Below are 20,260 nucleotides of genomic sequence, written 5' to 3' on the forward strand. Positions count from 1 at the left end.
GTGCCTTGGTTCTTAGGGAGAAACACGCTCGCATCCGACCACGGCCGGTCGGAGAACCACGAAACGCTAGACTCGCAAGGACGTAGGCGTCTGCAGAGGGGCGGGCGCGGCGCGCCCACGAGCCGGTCCTCCCCGCGCTCACGCCACGTGGCGAGGTGTTCGCAGCAAGGCACGAGGACCGTCCTGTACCGAGAGTCCATGGGAAAGTGTAGCGCCTGGATTTCCATGGAAAAAACACCAGGGACCGGCAGGTAGATGCCGATCGACCGTCTTGGTGATCAAGGCGACAGACGACATGGCCAGAGTGTGAGGAACGCGGACCGTGGCTACTGGAGGCGGGGGGTGGGGGGGGCCGCGGGGGGGGGGGCCGGTGGGGACGGGAGACCCGAAACCTTAGTCCATTCACGTCCGGAGGGGGCAGCCTCGGGACTCTTCGGACAAAGCGCCGCTGCATCAGTGAGCGAGAGCCCAGAGTCACAGCCGGTGTTAATGAAGAACATAATTCCAGGAACATTTGCTAAAATGTGCCACCACCTCTACCCGCAGCCTTTGCCAGAGTCCCCGTGGACGCGAGCCTGCCCGGAATCCCTCTGCCAGCGATCGGTTCCATCCATTTGTCCCGGCTGCGGGAATGCACACCAGCCGGAGACACCCCAAGTGACTGAACCTCTTTAAATTGTAAGAGTAAAGCAAAATAGAATGAATGAAAGATTTAAAAAAAAAAAAAAAAAGACACACCAAATGCAGACCACATGTGCATACCTGGGGGTAAAGTGCACAGGTTACCTGCAAATTCACCCAGTCGGGTCTTCAAGCCGACTTTCCACACACACGCATGAGTGCGCGGATGCACACACGCACACACTCGTACAATCACACACACGCACACACGCGTACACTCACACACACGCACACACTCGTACAATCACACACACTCGTACAATCACACACATGCACACACTCGTACAATCACACACACTCGTACAATCACACACACACACACACGCACACGCTCGTACACTCATGGGGAGGCTTGAGGGGGGCCGAGCTGGGCGCTGGGGGAGGGGCACCCCCTCTCCATGCTGCTCCCCGGAGGGCGTTCACTCCAGCCTTATGCTTGAAGGTCAAGCACAACTCAGCAAAGTTGGGAGAACCCACCAAATTCGGGCAAGATTCCGCCCGCCGACGAGGGGCCACGGGCCGTGGGACTTGCGGGTCAGACACGTCCCTTCCACGTGCCGCATTTCACCTTCGTGTCGGGGGCCGTGCGGGGTAAGAAGCAAAACACACTGTCCCTTCACTTGTCCTTTCTGGAAATCTCTCCTGGAGGAACCACACGGACGCGAGACAAGCTCCCTCTGGTCTGCTGATTTCCGTCAAATCACGCGGCTGCCCGGATGTGTCTCTGCACGCCGTTCTCCATGAGGTGCGGTCGTGTTTACCACTGTAAACCTCTGGAGCGCTGAAAAAGAGACGGCACGGTCTCCAGTCCCCGGAGAGCAGGAGTGTGTGTGCGCCCCGGGACCCAGGACGCAGAGCGCCCCCCGCACGTCTGTGCACCCCTGGACCCGGGGTGCAGAGCGACGCCCCGGGATCCGGGGCGCAGAGCGACACACGGCGCACGTCTGTGTGCCCCCCGCACGCCTGTGCACCCCGGGACCCAGGACGCAGAGCGACGCCCCGGGACCGGGGCGCAGAGCCACACGCAGCGCGGGGGCCTGGGCGGCACGGAACTCCGGCCGCGCACTCGGGGACGGTCGCTGGGTGGAGCCAGCCTCACGCTTCCGGTCAGCACCAGCTAAATCGGCCGGAGGCATCGTTTCAGCGGTGGGATCGTGGTGACAGTTTCCTGTCTGGAGAAGAGCGTGGGCGCCCCCCGCGAAGCCTCCGTCTGATGCCTCTGTGTCATGTTAAGGATTTGATGTGACTCGGAGCCAACCGTAGTCGCAAAGTACCCGCCGCAGGGACGTGCCATCAGGAGGCAGCTCGCCACCCTCCCAGTGGCCCTGGGAGATGAAACGCAGGAGCAACCGAGATCCCCCCTCGGTGCGCTCTGGCGTCCCCCCCTTTCCTGGGCCACCTGTCCCCTTCGGCACGTCCCCCCAGCAGCCACCTCTCCCCGCCTCGACAGCGTCTGGTCGTTTCAGAACCTTACCCTGTGTCGCTGGAAGGAGTAACCTTCGGTGACATGTGAAATTCAGCTGAGTGAACCTCCCGCTGCGTGAAGGAGGCCCCGCTGTGTGCCCAGAGCGAAGCAGTGCCAGTTCGCGATCGCGTCTTTCCTAGCGGAGAGCGGATCCTAGCGGAAGTATCGGTGTCCCCTTCCTCCTCCCGGGACGTCGCCCTCTAAGGAGAATGCCGCAGCCCGGAGGGTTTGGGGAGACAGACCCCATACCTCAGCTTCAAGGCCACTGCAGAGCGAACCGAAGTAGGAAGAGCCGGAGCAGTAGTGAGCCCCAGGAGCAGCGAACCCCTCAAAGAGCCGCCTCCCTGTGGGCGAGGAAGGGGCCGGAACCGGCGTGGGCTCAGACAGCCGCGCGGGAGGAGCCCCATCTCCGAAGGACAGGACGTGAGCAGCTCGGGGCCGGAGTGGGAGACCCCGCGAGAGCACCGATGCCCTGGGGTGCTGGCGGGTGCCCGGGCTCAGGGGCGGCTTCCATCCGGGCGTCAAGGCCACGGCCAGGCCCCCAGAGAAAGGAGCCGGCGAAGGCCAAGTGGCCGGGGTCAGGGCCAGGCCCTCCCCACACCACGGAACCAGACCGGGAAGCAAAGGGAAGCGCGGTCTGGCTTATCCCACTGGAGCAAGGCCGCCTGGGAGAAAGCCTTCCCAGACCCCACGCAGGCCGGGACGGGGTGCCGGCCACCCAGGGCGCCGGCGTCCGCACAGGCAGTGGTGAGGAGGGGGCGAGCGCCCAGGCGCCTCCTGCCTGAGCAGTGCGTCCAAGGACCCAGGAGCTGGCAGAGCCCGGAGCACGCAGTTCCGTCCTGCGCCTCTCGCTTCCAACACGATTAAAATCCAGCTCGCAGGAGAGTGTCGGGCAGGGGGCGGGCGCAGCAAGCTACGACCTTCTCCCCTGGCCCTTGCCCCGGCCCCGAATTCTCAGAAACGAACAACACGTTTGAAAATGGAGCCGATCCGCTAGGCCTGGGACGTGAGCGAGGCGTGTGCCCTGACGGCGAGGCCACCGGGGTATTCAGACCGTGACTCGGCTCGCTTTAATTGCCCTGAGACGAAACTTAGGAACTCGAAAAGGGGTGCTTTATCATTGAACATGATCATAACAAAACCCAAGATACACAGCACTACTGTAGCCGCTGGAGGACCCCCCCCAAAAAAAATTGACATTCAAGACTGGAGGAATGGATCGATGTTATCTCGCAGCAAGGTGCTCAGTAGAACTCGCGCTCCCGTTTGTGGCGAGGCCCACCGTGGGCCACAGCACCTCGCGGTTCTGCGAACGGGTTACGGCTTCTCGAGGGCAGCCACTGCCAGAGGGAGCTGAGTTCACCAGCCCGCCAAGCAAGCGGGAACACAGGGGCCGGGGCCGGAAACCCGCAGCCTGGCATGGCGGGAGCGGGAAGGACCCGGAGGTGAGCCGGCCTGCGCCCATGGTTCGCCGACAAGCAACGAGACTTCCCCCTGTGGAAGCCCCAAAGCGTCGGGGCCAGCACGAATTCCCCCAAGGCGACGTTCTGGGTACTTAGTCACAAGTAACCAGAAAGCGCAGCGAGGAAAAGAAGGCCCCTGCCACGATCACACCGGGGCGGGGGGCTTAGCCACGCACCTAACAGGAAATGCGCGTGGCGGATGCGATGATGCGGCTACCTGCACAGGTCGCCGCCCATCCAGAGAGAACACGCGACCAGCCAGTCCGCGGCCTCCGCGCCCCCCCCCCCCCCCCGCCGGCGGAGCTGTCGTGGGGGCGTGGCGGCCCCTAGAGGCCAGCGCGGGGAACTGTCTAATTTCAACTACAGTATCTCCAGCCTCTTGGAATCATGATTCATGGTTAGGATCAAGAACGGGCAGAGATTTCCAGGTATTTCCACCTAAGGCAATCATGTTCCCACGCTTTGCTGGAAAATGCCTCCCTTTTCCTCTTTTAGTATTCTCGTCTAAGGAGAATCATTTTTCCTTTTATTTCTACACGTGAGTGAAAATATAAAAGTGATTCTAATTATGCTTAAAACCTGTATCGAGACTCTTGACATGAACTCAAATATCATCCCTCACTGCTAGCCCTAAAATGTCCCTCCCAGAACGTCACAAGTCCCATTTTCTAAGCACCAGGATGCCAGCTTTGCAAAAAATTCTTAAATTGTCGATGACCCGTTTGGTTCAGGCGCCAGCCCCTTATCAGTTACTGCAGCTGCACTATTGTCTAGCATCTGAATGCTTCGTGTATTGGTCAGAACACAGCGGCTTATGCTGCAGTAATGAACCAACCTGACATCTCAGAGGTTTTGTGTACAAGGGTTTGGCTGTCTCCCTCACGTAGTCTCCTGGGATTTTATCACTTCCTGGGGACAGTTTCTTCCAAACTGCGGCTAGGAGCTCCAGGCAAGCCCTCAGGAGAGCCGCTTCTCACAGCTGCCCCATCTGGGCGGCGTGGCTTCCAGCCCCCCACCTCAGTGGAAGAGGGACATTCAAGGTCACGTGCCCTCTTTTAAGTGCTTCAGAACCCGGGATTGCTGATTGAGGTCCCGACCCACCTTCCGGAACTCGTCACATGGCCCTACCTGACTCCAAGGGGCTGGGAGGTGTGGGTGTCGTCGGGATATTCACTGAGCACTACATGTCTCACCATACGATATATTTCAAAGTATTTTAAGTTTGAGATAGTTGAGGGAGGAGCAGGTCCAACCCAGGATTTCAACCCCACTTATACCACTATCCATGAGAAAATGCAGCCTTAATTAGTTGTAAACTGCTGGATTACTTTAATAAATACAAGAGAGAAGGAAGGAGGGAGGGAGCGAGGGAGAGAGAGAGAAAGAGCGAGAAAGAGAGAGAGAGAGAGAGAGAGAGAGAGAGAGAGAGAGAGAGGTTTCCTTCCAGTGCCGAGATAAAAAAAAAATGGGCTCAGACATCTGAAGTAAGTGGTGACGAAGGAGAAAAGTAAAGTAACAGACAGTAATAAGCCACCAGGCAAGCGCTGCAACAATTCTTCACGGACTGTAAACAATATAACACCTTTGTGAACAGAGAGGAGAAAATTGAACAGAGCTCTGAGGGCTCAGCCGGCTCGGCCTCGGTGGAGGAACAGCGCCCCCCGGTGGCGGTCTGGCGGAGGCTGCAGCACGCCGGTCCCCATCTCGGCTTCATGGCCTTAGCTGAACTCCGGTCCTTCCCTGGGCATCTTAAATTGCTTCCAGAAGAGCTGGTGAACCACAATCTTATATAACTGTCTATCGCAGACGATTTTTCAAGTAACGTTCGGAGCTGTAAATCGGGGAGACCGCCCACAGGCAGGGGGCCTCGCCTTGGCCCTGTGCACCGCGCCCCGTCTGCGGTGCAGGGGGCAGAGGACCCGAGACCCGCGGCTCGTTCTGATGGGTCGGGAAAGGCCTCTCGAGGAGGAGACCCTGAGCTGACATCTAAAGGGGAGGACAGGGTCACCAGGAGCAAAGGGAAGCGGGCACGGCCTGCGCCAAGGCCCTGAGTGGAGGCCGCGCGATTCGCTACAGGAATTAGCCGTGCAGAGCACAGGGGGCGAAGCGACAGTGACAGGCGGGGAGGGAGACACTGGCCTTCGGAAACAGGCGGCCTGGGGGCCCCTCGCGCCCGCAGAAGCCGGCCCGCCAGCGCGGCTCCCGGGCCGAGCCCGACCATCGGCCGCCACCGCGTCGTCCCTGAGGGACCCTGGGCCTCGGCGTCCTCGCCGGGCTTCTTCCGTAGCCCCGAGCCTGGGGCGCGGCCGATGACAGAGTCCGGAGAGGGCTCCTTGGTCAAACGACGCCGGGAAATGCTAAAGAATTGGAAACTCCGCGGTTGGGAAAAAAATCAACCTGCTCCACTACGTGTGCACGAAAATCGACTCCCTTTGTGCCGGGGGCGATGCTGTCACTTAGGAGCACTCTGTGCCCCTAACTAAGTCCCCAAAATTCCCACGGGGTGGGCTTCGGGAGGCGCGAGCCACGACTGGCTCCGGCCTCCGGCATTGGCGCCCGCACGGCCACCGCTGAGCGATTTCGCTGCTGTCACTCAGAAAATACGTCACACCCGAGCTCCGTGCATCGCAGGCGCGAGCGGCCCTCACTGCTCAGGACTCCCTCCCGACCCATCGTAATGACCTTTCACGTATCCAGGCAGCGACTTGCAGGGAACAAATACGCGCCTCGTTAGCCGTTTCGCGTCTGAGCCTCATTTCCTCCTCCGTAAACCTCGGCGTCAGGGTGAGCGACCCAAACGCCCTCCGATCGCCCCGATTATATGCTTCCTCTTTCCAGGTTGCTTGAGGCACGTGGCAGCTACGGAGACCAACCCGGTCTCAGGGCAAGTGACGGACACACAGCCATCCGCAGAACGGACGGATCCCCGGCTCTTCGCCCCTCCCCCTTCCATTATTTTGCCTGTCTTAGGGGTGCTCGAAATTATTCACCAAATGCATGATCGTGACTTCTGTAATTTGCTGTGTGTCCATTTTTTTAAAAAACTCATTAAACACAGAAAAGTACAAAACATAATATAAAAACAACATGAAGGGAGGATCCCTGAGTGTGGACATTTATTAAACCACGGATGTCTGAGCCTCCGTATTTTATTTTTAAATCTTTCAAAACGTGAAAATCATGATCTTCTGTTGGTGATAAATTTCTTTAATGATCTCACAGAATTGTCTCGTCTTGTACACACTCTTCATCCCTTGACTTAATTGGATCGCGGCTTAATTTTAGGAACAGCAATGATTTTGCTTCTTGCCCTGCAAAGTTCATGTTTGAGTAATTATCCCATAGAGACAAGAATTACTTGCTTGAGATCAAAATTAAGCTCTAACGAATGGCAGCCAGGGGCTGCCCCACACCCCCAGCTACCTAACATACTCCAAAGTCACCTCCACGGGTTCAGCCCTAGGGAGAGACGTTTCCGCCATCTTTATCTGAGAGGCAGACCTACTTCAACCCTCCCAGAAAGATCCCCTTGGGGATGACCACAGCCAATTAGCCAGTTTGTTTATTTGTTTGTTTGTTTGTTTAAATAAACATTCAAAGATATAATACACTGTAAAACAGCTCGAACTGTCCAAATTAGTACAGATTTTGAATCCGGCCTGAGTCTGGGTAGATGCTGTGTATCTGTCTAGGAGACAGAGTCTTTCTAGCACTTAATTATACACAAACAGCACTGAGCTCTAATTAAAAAGGTTTCCGGATCTTTTCCTCGTAAAGAATGATTCTGGCTCTCACCTAATGCTGCGCTGGGGAGACGGAGCTAAGATCAAGCCAGAGAAAGCACGGAGCAGTGCAGGCAGGGGCGCTGGGCTGGCCGGGGGCAGGGGCAGCCTGGCTACTGTGGGGGGTCGTGGGGGCTGAGCTTGTATCTCCTGGTCTTTGTCTTGAGACAACGTCTGCCGCCCCCCAACCTGGGGCCTCTTGTATCTCTGGTCCAGACGGCCACCAGAGGAACTTGGGTGGGGGGAGCTGAGGGGGGTTCAAACGCTGTGGCTGTCCAGGACCTGGGCGAGCTCACTTGGGAGCGCGAGCTTCAGGCAGCAGCCAGCCCCTGCTCCCCAGGGCTGGGGGACCCCAGTCTAAGAGTGTCACCCCCGGCGCTGCTCTGCCCAGCGGGGCACCGGGCGGAATCCCCAGCTGAGGCAAGGTCTCATGCGGCAGGGGGGTGACTGTGTTTCCTGGTGCAGGTTCTAGCGAACGGGGTTCGGCCACCCCACACCTTCAGCTCCCCGGGGCTGGGCAATGGGGCCGGGCCTTCCTCCAGACACTGGGGTGACAGAGCAGCCAGTACCCCGAGGAAGAGAAACGTCGGGGCGGAGGGCGGCGGTCTGACTGACCGCACTCCACGGCGAGACTCGTCCGCGTAGTCTCCCAGCCATCGGGCCAGGAGCGCCTCCTGGGAGGAGCCCGGGGAAAAGGGGACGATGAACCCTCCCCGTGGACGGACCGCCCCCCACGGGGGCCTGGCCCGAGTCCCCACGCAGCGGCCCACGTGCGGGCGCGGGAAGCACCGCGTGCTCGGCGGCTCCTTCTGCGAAGCGCTCACCACCCCCGCTCCCCAGGGCGTCTCTGCCAGAGTCTCTGATGGAGTGTTCCACGCCACGCAGGAGAAAAACGCCACCCGTTTTTAAATGTTCTACAAACCAGGATTTTGACTCATTCGCTGACACGACACGTCTGAATTATGGAGGTTGCGCATCATAAAAAAACAAAGACCAAGTGATTTTAGCTTACTCAGATTTTTTTCCCAGTGTTTTTTCTTTATCTGTTAAGTTGAATAAATTTACCCTTGCCACAATGTCGGGGCGGGGTTGGGGGTAAATGCTGGTGAAAAATTAAAAGTGTAAGCAGCTTTGTGGACGCTCCACACCCCAAAAAATATATATAATTAAGTCACAATAATTAAAGTTTGGGCTTTCTTCTGTTTTTTTTTAATCTTCCAGAACAATTCATTGGTTTCAAAAAACAGCCCTTCCTGGAATAAAAAATTAATTCTTGCATACAAAAAGGCCTTGCATCTTATAAATATTTCGTATTTTATATTTGCTAGTTTATTTGTCATTAAGGATTTCTTTGTTTAAAAAATCCTAAACGATGCACAGATCACATCCTGGGGCTGCAAGGCAACTGACTTCTTCTCTCTAAAAACGCTTTTCTCCACAGCGCGGTTTACCTCACTCTGTCAACTCAACTCCTCAGCACGAGGACCGCTGTCCTGCGGCCGGCACGGCGTTGGTCGGAGCCCTGTGTCACACAAACAGCCGGGCTCTGCCATCCGGCCTGGTGCTGTCCCCCCACGCCCCGGTTTCTGCCTGAGGCCACCCCCGATCCAGGGCAAGCCACACGCGAGCCTTGTTTGTGCCCGCAAGCCTCAGGAGAGCCACCGGTACGGGCCTGAGGGGACAGTTCTTCCTGAGGTCACTGAATTCACTTGCGCAGCAAATGCCCTTTGAACATGCCACGGTCCCGTCTGTGGACGGTGAGCAGGAGGCTGCGTTCCTCCCCTCAGCTGGCATCGCGGCCGGCGCCTTCGGTTCCCGGTTCCCTTCCCCTGTCCTCCTGCGACCGGCTGTCGGCTCCCCGCCCTCCTACCCCTCCGCGGGGTCCACCTCCGCGGGCGGCCGACCTTGCATTTCTCCCAGGAAACGCTGACCCGACGAGCCTGTGGGCGAGCACACGACCCCAGGACCAGGGCGGCCACGCCTCACGAGTAAGATCCCGCTGGACCCGCCAGCCTAAGTGGCATTTACGAAGTCCCCCTGGATGTTCACCCCTGGGGGCCCGGAGGCCCTTCCGCTACATCTGCCCTCGGGGGCCTCCCCAGCACCCCACTGTGCTGCGGGTAAGACACAATCCACCGCAACAGAGGTCACAGGCGGACGAGAAAAACCGCGCGCGTTCAAGGTAGAGGACGCCAAGGGCCGTGCGTGGACAGGCGCGGGGAAGCCGGCAGCAGTGGCCGGGTCTCCGCGCCGAGCGCGCGGCGTCCTCTTAAGAGTTCTGTCCGTATCAGTCTCATGGCATGTAATGACCTCTTCTTAATCCTCAAAAACCCGAAGTCGTTACCGAGATCTGGCCCGTTTTACAGATGGGGACGCTGACTTGCCCTGGGTACAGCTCGTGAGAGCCGCACGGGGCTCTGCGCCCAGAGGCCATGCTCGCAGCGACCAGGGCAGACTGTCCCCCGGAGCTGTGAGGACTGTCCGGGACTGTCCCCCGCAAGCACGGCCACAGCCAGCGCGAGGCACGGGCTGCCGCCACGTGCGTCAAATCTGCACCAGCGTTTGCACCCCGCAGACGGAGCGCGGCAGCTGACAGCTCTGCCCCTCCTCCCGGAGGAGGGAGTCCCCGAGGTGCAGGAGGCGGGGAGAGGCGGGGACAGCCTCCCGCTGGCTCCTTTCTGGCCTCTAAAGAGGTTCACACACATTTCCTGCCTTAAATACGTGCCTGGGGCAAAGTCAAGGCCACTCCTCTTCCGCCAATGTGGCCATAAACTCGGAGAAACGTTGGAAAACGAAGTCCTTCGCCTTCAGTGTGGTTTTCGAAAATCATCTGTAAATGCTCATGTTATTTTTTTGAAAGGCAAGAGCACGCTGGAGCGGGAAATGCCATTTCGGAGTCTGCGGAGTTGCCCGCGTGGGCTGCGGGCCACGCGTCCACAAACCACGGGAGGTGTACCTTCCGCTCCCGCCCCGCTTGCCACGTGAGTTTCACTCACACCCCAGGACAGGAGGGCTGGGGGTGGGCCGCACAAGGCCACGGCCACGACTGCCTGGGAGAAACTCCATCCGGCCATTATTTCCTCGGCAACACAACTGCGGCCAAGCACGTCTTTAAAGCACACGGCCCGATTAAATCGGAATGCCGTGGTCATGATTAATGCTTCACATTGCATCGACACCAACCAGACTTCTTGTGGGGCCGTCTCCTGTGCGATCTGCCTCCTGACTGTCCAGGCCAGCAAGTCAAAGGGCTGATGAAACAAATTCAAGTTAATACTATTTGCTAAAAATTGGAGATAAATTCCAGAATCTTCCTGGCAGCTTTAAAACAGTCACCCCCCCCCCCAAAAAAAAAAACAATCCAATGTACATCAAGAGAAAGAATAAATCTAGTCCGGTAAACGTGAACAATGGAATATGATACAGTGTCTTCATTCGGGCTGCGATAAGGAATACCGCAGACTGGACAACTTAAACCTTTATTTCTCACAGCTCCTCAGGCTGGAAGTCCAAGATCCAGGCTCCGGCAGATCTGGTGTCTGGCGAGGCCCTGCCTCCTGGTGTGCGGACGGACAGCTTCTCGTGCCCTGGCCTTACCATGCGCTAACCCCACCGGGGGGGTCCCCCCTCCCATAACCGCACGGCCTCCCAGAGGCCCCACGCCCCGATCCCACCACGTTGCAGACTTAGGATTCGGCGTCGCGCGCGGGGCGGAACACCCCGTCTGCAGCACACGGCGATGCGAAAGGCCGAACTGCTGCCGGCCGGAACGTCGCGCTCATTTCGAGGCCGCGGCTCCGCGGGAGAAGCCACTCAACAGAGGCGGTGCTGTGCGACGCGGCCTACGCTGAGTGCGGGGCGGGCGAGGCGCGGCCTACGGCGAGTGCGGGGCGGGCGAGGCCAGCCGGGGCGAGAGGCGCCCACGGGACGTCGCTCTCAGCGCGGGAGTGGGGACCTGGAGGAGGAAGTGCGGCGAGGTCCCGCGCGACGTCACTGTTCCCACGCTGACCAGACGCGACTCTTGCTTACGCCCCTCAGCCGAGGGTAAAACCGGCTTCGTTTACCCATCGTTGGCCGCGGTTCCAAGAACCACAGGCGGCGGTGGGTGAGGACTCGCCGCTCAAGGAGACAGGCCAGGGGGCTGGCGAGCTCTGCGCCCCGCTCCGCCCTGGCTGGTGGTGAGTTACGGTGCGTGAACACTCACGGGCTGCCCACTCCGTGACCAGGGGGACAGGGAACAATGAACACGTGAGCTCGGCAGGAATTCGGAAAGCTCCCTGCAGATGCGGGAACTCAGCCAGCGCTGGAATGCCACTTGGGGCAGCTTTCGTGGCCTCGAGCACCGTTAGGAATCCCACGGCATTTGAACACACCAGGATCACAAAACGTTGGGGCTAGAAAGTTGGGGGGACCGTTTAAGCCAAGCGCCTCAGTTCACTGACACATGTGACGGCTCCGAAGGGGTCCGCGGATGGCCGGATGTTAGCAGGGACGGTGACACCTTCGGTCAGGGACGCTCAGCCCTGAACGCACGGCTGAAATGCTGGAAGAGCCTTCAGACCTTGGCGCCCAGGCTGCACCCCGAGCCGACCAAACCCTGAGCCGCGGGAATGAGGCCCCCGCAGCAACGGCGCCGCGAGCTTCCCGGAGTGATGAGCGGCCAGGGAGGACCACTGACCACTGACCACTTGACTTCATCACGGCTGCTTCCCTGGGGTCCACCGTCCATCGGTCGGCCCGGCACCTGGCGGAGCGCCGAAGAGGTGGCCCCGGCGGGGGGAGCTTCCTTGGGGTGGGGTGGGGGGTACGGGAAGGAGAGTCCTCTGCGTAGAGCTGCCTCACAGGGAGGCTGGCGGGGGGAGGGCACACCCCCAACACACACACACACACACACACACACACACACGCACGCACCACCGTGCCTGCAGCCGCAGACTCCAGCTGCCTTGGAGCAGGAAGGAATCGTGCTCTGTGCGCCCGGTTTTGTCACCCCCTTCAGCTCACATCCAGTGTGGTGCAGCTGCACAGCTGTGTTCTTAAAAGTTCAAGATCGAGGTGGTCTGGCACAGCAGGAAATGCAGGGTAAATTTAGTCACGACCACAGCCCTCCCGGCACAGGCCCGGCCCTGGCCGTCTCGTGCTCTGCCGCCCCAGACACCCAGATCCCCGAGCAGATTCACAGCCGAATACCCGACTTCAGCTCAAATCCAGTTGGGCAGCGTGGGGGCCGTGATGCCCAGCCCCACACTGCCTTCGTGTTTTGTCTTCCTCTAGAGATGGGGGGCGGCAGCCTCAACCCTGGTCATTTCTTGGCAGGCTCGGAATCCTCACTTTGGATGGTACTGGGGACTCTGCTGTTTGGGGTCTGGTCTCTTGTCTGGGCTGGAGATCCTTTGGGGTCCCCACCACCTGCACGGCCTCCCTGCACTTGTCCTGAGGGCCCCCCATTTCTTCATTGACGTCAAGGGAGAGGTCAAGTCAGGATGAAAAGGTTAAGCTGGAAGAATTACATGTGATCTTGTCACTCTCTAGCTCTGATGGGTTTCACTGGGTGCCCTGTCGAACAAACATCTAACTGAAAACTGTTTCAGGGAAAAACATTAATTATAAGAAGATAAAATCAACAAGCGCCAGCACATGACCCCAGGTGATTATTCGACAGGGTTGCCTGGAGTCCAACCTTGACTTTTCCTGTGTCAATACACGCATGCGTACGGGCACGCACACGCAGGCTCACACACAGGTGTGCTCACACAGGTGCACAGGTGCGCGCACAGGTGTGCACACAGGCGCAGGTGCACATACAGGCGCACACAGGTGCACGCACCCCGGGTGCTAACCACCACTCCGCCAAATCGCATCGCCCGAGCCTCTCCCCCATCCAGCGGTGCAGCCGATGCCGTCCAGGAAGGTGGGGTGAGTGGGCCTTCCTTCCAAGTCCTTGATTCTGCCCGCGAGTCAGGCTGGACGCAGGTCAGCTTCACACAGGGTGACATCACGTGGGTCTTGGAGATTCAGTAGAGCTCCCCAGCTGGACCAGGGGAACCCTCGCCGTGGGCCTCGGGGTGAGGCCAACGCAAGCTCTCCTGCACCCTGCCCAGCCCAGCCTTCGCACCGGCCGCTCACGTCACCCAGGGCACGGCCGGCGGCCTGTGCTTGGCCTGCCCTGCCCCTGCGGGCCCCCGCACAACACCCGGATGCTGGGCACACCGGTCCTGGGCTGGCAGGTGCTGCGCAGCAGCCCTGAGACCCCCGCTCGCGCCTCGAGTGGACGCGCACTGCTTCGCCTCCCGCTGACCGCCGGATAGAACCAGGTGAGTTAGATGTGAGCTCTGGGACGGTGACAAGGGGTCAGTGACCTCTGTGCGACAGAGATATCCTCCAAGGCTGTGGCACATACTGTCCTTGGGACATGGTAAAATTTTCTTCTAACTTAAGCCCATTCCAGTACATTCTTCACTGTCATTCTGTGCCCACCTCTGAACCAACTGCATGGGACCAAAAAAAAAAGTTTAACCGGGACATAAGTGACTCCAGGGGCCTGCCTCGGGCCTCGGCAAGGTGACGTGCCACCTCAGGTGACCATGGACTGGGTGGCTTAATACAGCATGACTTTGTCTCCTTACAGTTTTGAAGGCCAGAGGTCCAACCGCTGTTGGCCTGGGCCCTGGGGCCTGGGTGCCGCCCTGACCTTTGTCTTGACTGGGGTTTGGCGGGGGTGTGGGAGGTCGGGACCCCGGCCTGACCTACGAGTCTGCCGGCAACGCCAAGGGCAAGGGGAAGCTGGACGTTCGTTAAGTAAAATCGCTTTCGTGGTCGTTTGGTTTGAACTGTCAGATACACGGAACACTGGATCCTGGGACCGAGTTTCTGGAAAAAAAACAAGCAGGACTTCACGAAACGCCTCCGGGACTTCGGGGCTGCGTCCGCCGCAGAGCAGGGTCACCTTGGGGGGTGGCGGGGGGTCGTGCTGCGGAGGCAGCCCGGCCCCTGGGAACGAGTGGCCGCTCAGGCTCCTGTCCGGCACCCGCCGGGACCGGAGCGGGCAGAGGGAGGGGGCAGTGCCGCGGGGGGAGCAGAGAGAGGGACACGTTTCGATTTCCTCCTCTGACAAAATAAGAAATACTTACTGCGAACTCAGATTCTGAGGCTTCGCCGCGTTCGCCAGAATTGCTGTCCTCGTACCTCGTAACATGGCTGTAAGCCTGACAACTAAATGACCAGCCCCCAGGATCCGGGGCTAGAAGACCAAGCTGGCCACAGGCAGCCCTGCCCACGGGGGTGCATGTCCCTGTCCCCCCAGTGGTGGCAACAGCTCAAGGCCCCGGCTTCTCACCCTCATCCAGCGCCCCCAGCTCCCTGACCCCCAGGGCTGCCCTCCCCTAGGGCTCTAGTGCCTTGCGCCACAGGGCACATCCTTTCTCCCTGAAAGGACATGCCGCGTCCTCTGCCCCTGGGGACCTGGCCTCCCTGCCCGACGAGCCACACCCACCAAGCAGAGCCCCGCCCAGCGACTTGGTACCAGGCAACTGGACCGAGCCCCAGGGAGGGGCAGGGAAGAGAAATGCGCCCAGGTCTGGAAACCCGCCCCAGCCCCGAAGTGGAGGGCTGCGGAGACCCGTACATGGTCCTCCCGGCCCTGGGCGGGTTTCCACGGCCCTGCCCACGGCAGAGGAGCCGAGGGAAGATCGCTTGCATCGTGGGAGCTCGTGGGTGACGGCGGGGAGACTGGACCGACGGGCCCATGTCCTGCTCTGCTTCCCTCCCAAGGCCCCTCCGAGGCCGCCGTCAGGCCGCGGGGCTCAGCCCCCTTCACCCGCCAGACTCAGGCTCCCTCCCAGCACATGGGGCCCTGAGGACGAAGCAGCCGCCCCCCCCCCCCGCCCCCGCCGGTGCAGGCCAGGCTGGCTGCAGGCTCTGCGGGGGGACGGACATCTGACGTCAGCGATTTGGGGGCAGGGGGTGGGGCCTGACGGGCACCCCGGGAGTGGCAGGACCTTCGCAGTCAGGCCACCATGGGATTTACAGATGTTTCTTGTTTTCAATAGGAGGAAAAAATGCTTGTTTCCCTACATTGTTTTTAAAACAAGGTTTCTTTTGAAACATCCTCAACCTACTTCAGGGGGCCACCCCCCCGCCCTGTGGTGACGTGCAGGCCTGCAGCCCCTGGGGGAGGAAGGGGCCGACCAGCCTGGGAGGTGCACATGGCTGAGAAACTGCTCTGAAGACAGCAGCCCCGCCCCTCTCCGCCAGGCACTGGAGCGGCCGGCACGTCCCTCCCCGAGGACTAGCCCGAGGGCGCCCCCAGCGAGACCCCCACGCGGGGGTCGGGGGAGGAGCGCGCCGCCCACCCAGGCCCTGGGTCCTCGCCCTGGGACCCTCACTGAGCAGGGGAGCCGGAGGCCAGCGTGCACGCCCCAGCGGGAACTCGCGATGGAGTGGGAAGGGACGAAGCGGCAGAGCGGAAGCAAACCTTGGACCCCGCCGGCCCCCGCGGCCGCTTCCCTTCCCCCGGGCTGAGGGGAGAGCGGGCGCCCAAACGGAAGCCTCCAGGCTGGGCTACGCTCCGGCTACCAAGACAGAACGCTTCGCTCCCGTTACCCTGAACGTGGGACCTGAGGCCTTCACTCTATTTTCCGCTGCTTTTGTCCACGCAATTTTTCTTCACTAAAGCTTTGCTGTTTGTTCGCGCCGGACGTTCTGTGGCACGTGACAGCCGGCCGGCTCCCGCACTCCCAGGTGTCCGGCACGGCGCCGAGCCTGCGAGGGGCCCACACGCGCGCGCACACACGGCCTCGCGCGCACCTCGGAGAGCACACGACCTGTTCAAGAGAAGTTTTAAAGTTAAACGACACCACGGAAGAAATACGACTTTCTTACCGCGACGGTGACGGTCAAAGGGAACAATGGTCAGCGAGCACTGACGACTCTGGGTGCAACACAGGGCGGCCCTCTGGAGCCTCCACGTGGACCCCTGGGGGGAGTGACCTGGATGCGGGAGCCGGCCCCGGAAAGGGTGCACAGGAAAAAAAGGGGGTTACTCCCAACGCCTGCCCACACTCGCTGTGCAACCCGAGGGGAACGCAGGTCCCAGGGGCGGAGACCAGGGCCGGGCGCCCCTCCCGCCCTGGGCGTCCCTAACTCCGCGGTGAGCAGGTGAGGGCTCTGCCAGGAGGGGAGAGCCCTGTGGCTGGTGAGGACGCAGCAGGGCCGCGGGGGCCGGAAGGGGAGGCGGGGAACGGGGAAAGAGCGGGAGAAAGCGATTTAGAAAATTAAAAAAGAAAACCAAAAAGGTAGTAAAACGGAACGGCCGGACGTCGGGGGCACCGCGTCCATCTCCGCGACGGCCGGTCTCCTCCAACCGCCCGCGCCGAGAGGAAAGCCCAGGCCGACGGGAATGCGCCCCGGGCCCTGAGCCGGAGGTGCCAGAGCCGTCCGAACGCGTCGACCCGGGTCCCGCTGCGCCTCCGGCCGCTGCATGCTCCCCACAGCGCCGCTGACGCCCCCGGGACCCGAGCGCTTCTGAGGTTTGCTGCCACCTCCCAGGAGCGGGCGCTGCGAGGCTGCTCAGGGCGCCCGCGGAAGCCCCCGTGGCGGGGCCGCAAGGACGAGCACTGCACCCCGGCACCCGCTGCACCCCGAAACCCGCCACACCCCGACACCCGGCACCCGCCGCCCCCCGGCACCCGCCATACCCCGACACCCGGCACCTGCCGCACCCTGGCACCCGCCGCACCCCGGCACCCGCCGCACCCGGCACCCGCCGCACCCCGAAACCCGGCACCCGCCACACCCGCCGCACCCGCCACACCCGGCACCCGCCGCACCCCAGCACCCACCGCACCCGGCACCCGCCTCCCCACGCTGCCGACAGGTCCAGAAGAGCAAGCTAAGGGATCACGTAGGCTGAGGTTAGTTCTGCCGCCCCGTGGCTTGTGATAAGTTTTATAAACTTCTTATAAATGCTCAACCTAAGTTAGGGTTCAAGCTACGTGATCACCTGGCACCTGGAAATGTAATTCTAAGCTACGCGAATGTTGACCCAGGAGTGAGGGAGAAGAGAAGCCAGAAGAGAAGCACGCTTCCCTGGGGGGTCTCAGTGTGCGGGGTCGCGGGGTCGCGGGGTCGCGGGGTCGCGGGGTCGCAGGGTCGGGCCACGAATCCCACACCAACCGCGTCACCTGAAAGTTCCACTGAGGCCCCGTGGACGCGGAACGTGCTCCAACTCCGACTCGCTCCTGCTCAGCCCGGAACCTCAACTCGGTTCCGAAGTCGTCGGGGCAATGCACGAACCCACCTTTCACGGCCTTCGCCAGGAAACGCGAGGGCCAAGCCAGAGGCCGCCCTCCCCCCCCAGAGGAAGGCGCGCGAACACGACCACCACCTGGTTTCCAAAGTTTATTAAAAATCAAAGAATAGAAAAACTTTACATAAAAATATGTCAATTTTAGCTTCCACATTGTTGTCCACACACAAAACAAAATCGAAACATGATGCTTCCGGGCCAGGCCGGGGCCGCGCGGCCAGTGGGACCGCGGTGGGAGCCAGGCCAATTCATTCGGTCCGCACGGCGGGGTGGGGCGCGGCGCCCGTGCGCGTGAATCAAGCTGGAAACGGACGCCCACGGGGCTCGCGCCACTGTCCCCGCGGCGGGGTCCTGGACGCAGGGTCACGGTCAGTATTGCTAATGCGTGAAGATTAGTACAGGCCTATGTATCAGTTTTTATAAATATGTCTTTATCAATAGGTTCACAATTTAAATATCTTTAAATACTTCTGATAGCTTCCGGTCATTAAGAACTGCAGACAGAATGTGCTACTCTACTCTGGAATGCCCCAGGGGGCCTCGGGGGCGGCTGGCAGCCCTCAGCGCTAACACGGGCCAGTCCTGCTTGAAAGGGAAGCCGGGCCGGAGGCACTTGACGGCGCGTCCCCAGCACGCTCGGGCCTCGCCCTGCGACGCCCACGTGCGCATGTCGGCCGGGCGTCACCACTGCAACTTTCTCGTCTCGACACTCTCCGCCAGCGGACCCGGAGGCCACGCTGCCTGCAGGGCCGGCGGGGCCAGACCCCGGTTGCAGGTGGGGCGGCACGTGGCCCGCGGGACCCAGCTAAGCCCCAGGCCCACGTGGTGCTCTGGAAACTCGGGTCCGGCAGGATGGACGCGGTCTTGTTCACAAAAAGGCAAGACAGTGGTTGTCATGGCAGAGCACACGTGTGCAGCCCACGCATGTGCCCCCGGCCGGCGACGGCTGCCCCAGGGAAGGCTCCTCCTAGGTTTGCTCTGAACAGAACGAACACACATGGCTAGAGATTCCGCACAGGAATCGACGCAATTTCTTTCTCCACTTTCCTAAAGCTGGGCCCCGTCGTCACGAGCTACGTCACTGAAACCGACGGAAGCGTTGAGAAGTTCACGTCTTTTTTTTTTTTTTTTTTAAGGATTTTATGATGTGACCACATCTCCCTCTCTTGGAAAGTTACACTTCTGGCACTTTAAATGCTGGATTTGTTGTCTAGTTTAAAAGAACCGAAAACCAAAACGTTAAAACTCCGTGGCCAGAGACGACAGACCAGCGGCGGCAGAGCCGGCCGGCCGCTGGTCAGAAGGCGGGGGAGCCACCGGGCCCCGGGCCGCGGACGCAGCGGCCCCCCGCGCCCCCGCGGGGTCTGCCACGGTGCTCCTCCGACAACCAGCGACACGATGAACCCAACTTAGAAAATGCAACTCGGGAAAGGACCTAAGCTCGTTTAAAAAAATTCCCTCCTCCCTTAAATATAACTTATGTGAAAATATGAAATTAAATAAAAAATATCTGAGTTATTGCACAAATCATAAGTTTTCAATATTTACATAAAAAACAGTTCTGAAATTTGAACCAGACACGAGGGCAGCGAGACGGGGGTGGCCGCCCGCGGCGCCCGCGGCGGAGCGGCCGAGGACGGGCTGGGCTCTGCGGCTGGCAAACGGAAAGGGAAACAGCCCGCCGCGGGGGCAGACGCGGCCCACGAGGCCAGCGCCAGGGCCGACGTCGCCCCCTGCAGCTCCGGCCCTGGCCCCGCCTCTGGCGAACTCCTGGGAGGGCGGAAAACAGCGTCCGCGGTGAACGAGGCTTCGCGGACGCGCGCGAGGCGTGTTCCTCACGATGGACGTGGCCACCACACGGGGGACATGCAGAGCGGTCGGCGGCGGGCGTGCCGGGAGCCCGGGCTGGCGCGCTGGGTGCTGGTCTCCGTGCCCGGCCGGGCCGCGGCCCGGCGCAGTCCGAGGGCGGGGGCGGGAGGCGCCCGCGGCGCCATTACCTGCTGAGGCTGACGGGCAGGCTGTCCCTCGTGTGGGTGTGCTTTTTCCTCCTCCAGCCGGTGCGGTTGTACTGGTGATGCCCCCGGTTACCCACGGGGGGCCGCACGCCCCCGCCGCCCACGGAGCTGTAGCTGCCGCCCTGGCCGTGGCCGTGAGAGCCCTTCATGGACAGCTTCATGCCGCTGTGCTGCTGACGAGACAAAGGGACAGTGCCACTGGGGGGCGGGGAGGCGCCGGACGCCGCGCTCGGGGGCCGCCCGCCCCGCTCCTGCCCGCCCGGTCCGGGGGCCCCACGCCTGAGGACCACGGGCGCGGCCCTCTGCTGGGCACGCGCCGGAGGCTACGGGCAGAGGGCGCGTGCACACGCGGCGTCCACGTGACGCCAAGGGCAGCAGCCCCGACGGAGCCCCACGCGTGGGTTCCACGGTCTCGCTAGATCCGAGGCGGGATCACTCCTCCTGCCCCGCGACTCACTCGAGGTTCGGACCGCAGCCCTGCACCGGACCATACACCTTCTTACGCAGACACGTCCAGAACCTCCCTTCCAAACGGCTCTCTTTGTCCG

At 60.8% G+C, this 20,260-nt stretch overlaps 1 protein-coding gene across 6 annotated transcripts in view; it reads right to left on the reverse strand.

The window, feature by feature from the left end:
- Positions 1-1,245: 1,245 nt before the first annotated feature.
- The window catches only part of TENT4A (terminal nucleotidyltransferase 4A), a 54,307-nt gene continuing 35,292 nt past the window's right edge, over positions 1,246-20,260 (reverse strand). Inside the window, exons 14-16 of one of the 6 annotated variants that reach the window (XR_004952512.1) lie at positions 19,695-19,885; positions 14,522-16,213; positions 8,594-14,261 (exon numbers count right to left, since the gene is read on the reverse strand). Coding sequence is in view for 5 of the 6 variants with exons in the window: in XM_016160986.2 (XP_016016472.2) it covers positions 1,246-1,462; positions 19,695-19,885 (408 nt within the window). In the remaining variant the exon portion in view is untranslated. Of the gene's footprint in view, positions 1,463-8,593; positions 16,214-19,690; positions 19,886-20,260 lie in introns of those variants that run through there. The other 5 variants (XM_036225629.1, XM_016160986.2, XM_036225628.1 and 2 more) reach the window with 5 other exon arrangements.

The sequence above is a fragment of the Rousettus aegyptiacus genome, unplaced genomic scaffold (genome assembly GCF_014176215.1).
Source record: "Rousettus aegyptiacus isolate mRouAeg1 unplaced genomic scaffold, mRouAeg1.p scaffold_m13_p_8, whole genome shotgun sequence".
Classification (NCBI taxonomy): Eukaryota; Metazoa; Chordata; class Mammalia; order Chiroptera; family Pteropodidae; genus Rousettus; species Rousettus aegyptiacus.